Raw genomic sequence first — 6,735 nt, forward strand, 5'->3', positions numbered from 1 at the left:
TGCTGAGCCTCTATAAGACCTGAAGAGGGAACTAAGGAGGGCCCAGCTGGTACCATCCTGAAGGTGCTTTCTGCCCATGATCCTCCCAGCAGACACAGTTTACACTGTCCTTGAAACCAGTCTCTGCCTGCCAGTGGAGATAGGACCCCTCACTACCTTCCAGGTAAGTCAGGTCTAAAGCCTTTTAATCTGCTTTGTACATCCCCAAAAAAGATTGAGAAATGGAAGCATGTCATCCCTGAAGTCCATGGGAAGAGGAAAAGGCAAAATAAAGGGTTTCATGGGACTTGCTTTTGAGGGACCTGTTATTTCAGTGATGAAAGTCACAGGTTGCCTATAGATCAGCCAGTGCCACAGTGGTGATGGAGCATGAAACCTCACTTAATTCCCACTTTGCTGTCCCCACAGCCCAGCTGATGGGGTCCTCACACCAACCACATTCCTGCCATTACACCCGTGGCTTTCCCTGGCCTACAGAAGTTAATCCTCACTAGCTGTATTTTAGAAAAACAACACTTTTCCTCAGCTCGTACTGGAACACTGATGCAACAGCTCAGTGTCTGAACAGGAATGTAATCTGATACGTAAGCAAGTTGTGTGAGCCCTCTGAGAAAGGGAAAAAATAAAAAAGCAAATATACCAGTATCCAAATGTGAGCAGACAGGATTCCTGATTTATGGGCAGCAAGCAGGGTTCAGATTGGATCTGCACTGCCTCAGCAAAGGAATCTGCTTATTGGACTACTTGTTTTTTAATCACACTTCGATGTAGCTTTTGCTGAATCCTAGTTAAAATGCCATGTTGAATAAGGGCAACTCTGTGCCTTATCCTGCCACAGCCCAGCAGGTTAAGGACTGTGCCGTGGTTTGTACAACCTGTACTCTGATACTCTAGGAAAATAAACACAACCTAGACAGAGAAAAGAAATATATGAGTGACCCCAAAGTGCTGAGTTCTTTCAGACTCAGGTGTGGACCAGCCAGGCTTTAAATATTATTTCTGTTTAATCATGCAATAGCTATGCAAGACCTCAAGTGGAACAAAACAAAAACAGCTTCTGTGCTTACTAGCAATAATATGGATTTTGTCATAGGAAACTAGTATTTACAGTTCAAGTTATTAGGAATTAATTATTTTCCCTGAATTACTGGCTTAAAAGATTATGAAACAAAGGTATTTCTAAAGGACTGCTTAGTTAATTTCAATAAAGTTAATAAAAAAAATCCCTGTTTTTCAGAGAAGGGTCTATTGCCCTTTTAATATGTACCCAAGGCAGTGCCCATGTTAAGAAGCCAGTGGTATTCCAACTGAGTATCCCACCACAAGGAAACCGATGGCAATGGACAGCCCACACAGGTCACTCCCTAGCACCACACCAAATGGGCAGATGTTCAGCAATTTCCCACACAACACTCGATCAAAGCAGAGCCTCATCCATAGCATCACCTTTGTCTCTCATTGGCACAGTTTGTGTAGCAAAGATCATACATTCCTCCCAGAATAAGTTGGAGGGACTGTCCACAAAAAGCATCCCAGCACTTTGGTGGAACATCAAAGCACATAGAGCTTTCCAGATTACAATCAAGGTCCTGAAAAGCACCAAGAAGCCTTGTGGGAAGTCACCGCAATTCACAGAACTTGCACACATGTAACATGCTCACACTAATTGCCTTGTTAAATGGGAGGGCTACCAGATAGCTAATGAGGAGCCTTTGAGGACTGGGTGTTTGTATTTCTAAATTGAGGAGGAGACAAGGGTGGGGAATAACGTGGAGAATACCGTATCAGACCACTTATTCATGGCATAAGCAGATGAGTCCTCATCATTTTAGGGGAAATGAGAGAGACTTGGGATTCTAATGTATCCCACCACCATGAGTTTATTCAACAATAAAAGCACATAATCCACAATAGATGGAAAAGGCAGCCTGCCTCCTTCAGTTCAGCTCACTTCTCTCTGCCCTACCAGCACTGCATCTTCCCTCTCTTGATGAAGTCTCAGCTGGTGCTTTGAACTGCTGCTGTAAGTTTGCAGTGAAGGCAGAAAATGCCACACAGCTTTGTTTCCTGTCAGGCTTATTTAAAGCTCATCTGAAGTTTTCACCTCCTGGATCTCTAAATGCTGCTGCTGCTTCATAACAAGGCAGAGAAGTCTATTAATCAAAGCCAGCAGAACATTTTCTACAGGAGGCATTTATGTGAAGGAGAGCAGCATATGAGGTTACACTTAGTTAGGAAGAAAATTACAAGGGGATCTCAGTTCTCGTGCTTCAGGGCATAAGCTGATCACCAGATGGGGTCAGGAAGAATTTCACCCTCTTTCGTTCCTAGATATAGTGTTGCACAATAGGTAAACTATGGAGGCACAAGGAAGAAGGAAAAAAGCTGCTTATAGCCTGGATTTCCCCACTGCTTTCTCAGGAACTGTGTCCACAAACACAGCCAGACAGGAGATTGTAGGTTAGAAAAAACATTGTACTGGGCTTTAGTTTGGCAGTTCTTAGCCAGAAAATGATACGCACAAGAGCCCTGACTATATGTGTCCAATGAACAAAACACTAAGTCTGGCCAAAAAAACCTCCTCTGGGAAGCTAGTGGGCAGCAGGTACCATGTAATGGGTACAATAGACATATTTAACAAATTATAAACATTTTACACTAGTTACAACTAGATTCCTAGATCAGGGAGAACTTTTCCACAGCTCATGGGAACAATTTTTTTGTTGCAATTCCCTGAGTGCTTTGGGTTCAAATTAACTCACATCTCTTTCTTACTGCAAATTAATAAACTGGTTGAACTTAAAAAAGAAGGAAAAGAAAGAAGAAGAAGAAAGCCACAACACTTTGTTAAAACCGCTAAGTTTCAGCTGGTATCATGTCAAAACCACTTGAAACATGAAACTTGAAATCTTCCTAGGTTGACTCAAAGACTATGTCTACACAGGGAGTGCTGTACCAGGAAAGGAATATTGGTATAAACATCAGCAAAGGACTAGTGGTGTAGATGCAACTATAGCAGCAGTACTAAGTATTAAATCAGTCTAGGAAATTGAGCCAAGAGTTTTGTTGACAGACTTGCATCTAGGTGAAGTTCTCCAACAGTTCTAGCAATTGGTATGGGGTAACACCTCTTCACATCCTGCATAGACACAATTACATCAGCACAAATTTTGATTCTACAAATATCCCCAATTAGGTAGAGGTTGTTTTAAAAGTATCTTGAAAACTTTAACAAGCTCTGAATTCAGAAAAATGGCAAAACAGGTTTATTTTTTTGGCTCCACTGTTTTGTTGCCAATTTCTGGTATAGCTGCAGTTAAACATCTTATTTGTCTTCTAATCTGTGACACACGGTGCTTTATGATTTCTCTCAGCACAATGAAATCTGTGTCTCAGCATGCAATCATAAATGTTGCATACAACCCTCATAAGCAACCTTTGGAGATTTCTCCATAACCCAGTTCATTTATTGTAATCATGGTCAGCACAGATTCTGGAAGGAAACCTCCATATGAGAAGATTGTATTATCATTCCAATAGAAACACCATTAAATTCTGTCTGCTTCCCTCAACAGAAATGCAAAATAACAAGGCTGAATAAAAATGTTCATTCTATTATACACTAATACGTACTACTGCAGCACAGAGAAGGCAGAGCAATGTGGCAGTTAGAATGTCACCAGATTCCTACTCAATTTATCTGGATTGACTATTTTAGATTTATGGCAAAAAGATATTCAAAAGAAATAGAAGACATTTTCAGCTTCAAGTGCTATAGAAAATTCCACTTCCCACCTAGCTTTGCTTAGAGCACATCTCTCACTCTGTAACAGCCTCTTTGACTGCAGTTGAGACACAAATATCCATAAGCAATTACTACCATTGCCTGTGCAAGTCAAACCTATGGTTCTGTCTCTTACCTGTAATCTGACTCTGTCCTTGTGGATTAAAAGGACTTGGTGCAGAGTTCAGAGAGGGCCGTGGGCTCTGGGTCGGGACCCCTACTCTCATACTGGGATGAGGAATGCGCCCTAAATCACTGAGACGTTCAGAGAACAAACTAGGTTTAGAGTCATCAAGCTTCTGTCTGTGCCCTGGAAACAGCAAATCATAAAATAAAAGTGTTAATAACAAGATTTAGTAATTTAACACACCCCAAAAAGCCCCCAAAATGGCCACTAAGGACCTGCTATTAGATTTAACGGATTTACAGGTATCTCCGCTACCCCGACAACACAGAAACATTGGTGGGGGACTGTATTTCGGGCATGGCTGTGCTGGTGAAAGCCTTATCAAGCACAACTGGGCCCATACACATGGAACATGTTGCAGTTTGGATCAAAATAAGCACTTATCAGGACAGCCACACAAGGTCTTTTTTGCCTTTTGTTTTATTTTTTGCTGCTTTAACTATATGAGGTAGTTAAAGGAGCAAACTTTCTTTTCCAAAAGCAAGCCTCATATGTAAGTGCAAGTTATCAAGTGGGGCAATGATTCCATACATAGTTTATAAGTTATAGATTTCTGCTAAGAAAATGTAAGGTTTTCTTCTCCTCTTATTTTGTTTTTTTCTTCACTTTAACTCTGCCACAGTTAGTCATTAGCTTTCATTCCTCTCAGAGATTTTTCAAAAAGTAAATAGTCCCTGTCAGTTGAGAAGAACAGTATCCAAGAAAAACCTTCAAAGCTGCTGGCCAAGGCTGGGTCCTTTACTCCCTTGCATGGTCAGCCTTCCTCAGTGCTCCTACTCCTCTCCTCAGAAACCAGCCAACTGTCCTTGGCTGTATTTGGAACACTCATTTAGGGGTGTTTGATTGTCAAAATGTAAAGGGGGGGAAAATGGCAAAAGACCAAGATGCCCCCAGTGGTATTGCTCATGTCACTGAGATGTTTCAGAGAAAAGGCTTTATTTCTCTAATTGTTGCATTTTTGCTGCTAGGTTTAATTTTTTTTCAAAAGGATGCTCCTTGCCCAATGGCACCTTTGGCTGAGAGGTGCAGAAGGTGCTATTTCTATAATTCAGAACATGGTGAAACAGGCATGTATAGAGATTAAGGACAGGACTAATTTTACTTAACTTCAGCCATTCATAAATCAGGCATCTAGTCTAAACTCTTCTAATGTAGACTTCCTCTTTGGTTAATGGAAAGAAATAGCTACTTCCAGAGGGCAATTTATCTCATTTGTCTCTGACACACATCTTAAAATGGCATGATTCACCTTCTGAATTTGCTTTCTCTTTCTTCTCTGATCAGAGAGGGGGTACACATGACTGGTTTAATTAGACACCCTTGCCATTAGTCAACATTAAATGGAATGAAGCTTACCCTAAGTTGCCAAGCAAAGTCACATAAAAAGCCTCTGGCAGAACCGAAAGTGGCGCCAGACCCCTTGAGTGCAACCCAGAACCACATCTGCCTTCATCCCTGTAAGCAGTGCCGGGTCACCAGCACAAGCAATAACTGGGTGCGAGATTTTAATGCTTTTAACAATAAGAAGGGTTGCTGGTAGGGACTTGAACCCTTCAGGATGATCCCCAGTGGCTTGAGATAACCTGTGTTGTCCCGCACCAGTGTGAACACAGCCATCTGCCTGGTGGCTATGAGTCAAGCTTTGCAGACATGGGCAGATTGTGCCATCAGCCTTTGGGCCAGAGAACCAATTCTGGCACTGGTTAATTTATTTTAGAAGCAGAAATGAGGCTACTCAGATTGAACTATCAAACTATCACTGTTTTAAAAAATGCCTTGTAATGGTACGTCTCACCCACAGTACTGAGTACATGGGTTCACATCATCTAACTGAGACCATGGTGCATGCATGACATACAGGCACAGCAAGATCCAAACTAGATTCAGATAAATCATAATTCTAGATAGAGAAGGATCCAGGTTGGGAGATGAGAAGGAACTTGATAGAACATTACTTTGGAGAAACTGCTCTAGCAATTTAAACAAAATTAATTGGTTTACCCATTATTTGATACTTTGAAGTATGATTTCTCTCCCCCAAGATGATTCAGTCTAAAAGCACATGGTAGATGGGAGCCTTCTCCATAAGGAGAAGGTGCTGCTCCATGTTAGAGTTGATATGGGTGCCTACTTCTCTCTTCAGGGGCATCAGTCACTCTCAATGGGCAACAATTTTTGGTGGGCTTGTAAAACCTCTGTAATGGCAGATTATTAACAGCATAATGTCTAACTTGTAGTCTTTAGCATTATATTCTCAATCTATTTAAATTACAACTTGTACAAGTTGCTAAATCTGAAGAAAGGACTTTCACATACACATGTAGTCAGTATTCTCTTGGGATTTCTCCATCTTCATTTCCTTCAAAATTTTAATGCATTTAATTTTCCTTTTGCCAGTCATATTTTCCAGTCTGTTTTTTGAAGGTATCTCCTACCTCTCTTTTTTTCCCCCTGCTCATTCCTAATCACGATTTGGCAAACTGAACAACCTGGTCTAGTGGAAGGTATTCCTAGACATGGCACAGGGGGTGGAACGAGATGGTCTTGAAGGTCTCTTCCCATTCTGTGATTCTATGATATTCAATAGGGCTCAAAATAAGGCAAACATGATCAGCCCATCTCTGGTCTCACACACTGGTATGACTTAAGATGGGAATGAATCCAGGCCCAAAGTGAGTTTTATTTTGAACTTTTGTAGTAATCCTGTGCTATGCTCATACAGTGCCCTTTTTACTAAGGAATAACTAACAAATCAGTGCACAAG

The 6,735-nt window shown here is 41.2% G+C and overlaps 1 protein-coding gene across 1 annotated transcript in view; it reads right to left on the reverse strand.

Moving 5' to 3' along the window:
* The window catches only part of LOC103808808 (runt-related transcription factor 2), a gene marked incomplete at both ends in the record, with an annotated part of 57,167 nt that overhangs the window by 5,494 nt on the left and 44,938 nt on the right, over positions 1-6,735 (reverse strand). Inside the window, one exon of the mRNA XM_009081612.1 lies at positions 3,921-4,094. Coding sequence (XP_009079860.1) covers positions 3,921-4,094 — 174 coding nt within the window. The remainder of the gene's footprint in view (positions 1-3,920; positions 4,095-6,735) is intronic.

This window comes from Acanthisitta chloris, unplaced genomic scaffold (assembly GCF_000695815.1).
Source record: "Acanthisitta chloris isolate BGI_N310 unplaced genomic scaffold, ASM69581v1 scaffold14279, whole genome shotgun sequence".
Taxonomy (NCBI): Eukaryota; Metazoa; Chordata; class Aves; order Passeriformes; family Acanthisittidae; genus Acanthisitta; species Acanthisitta chloris.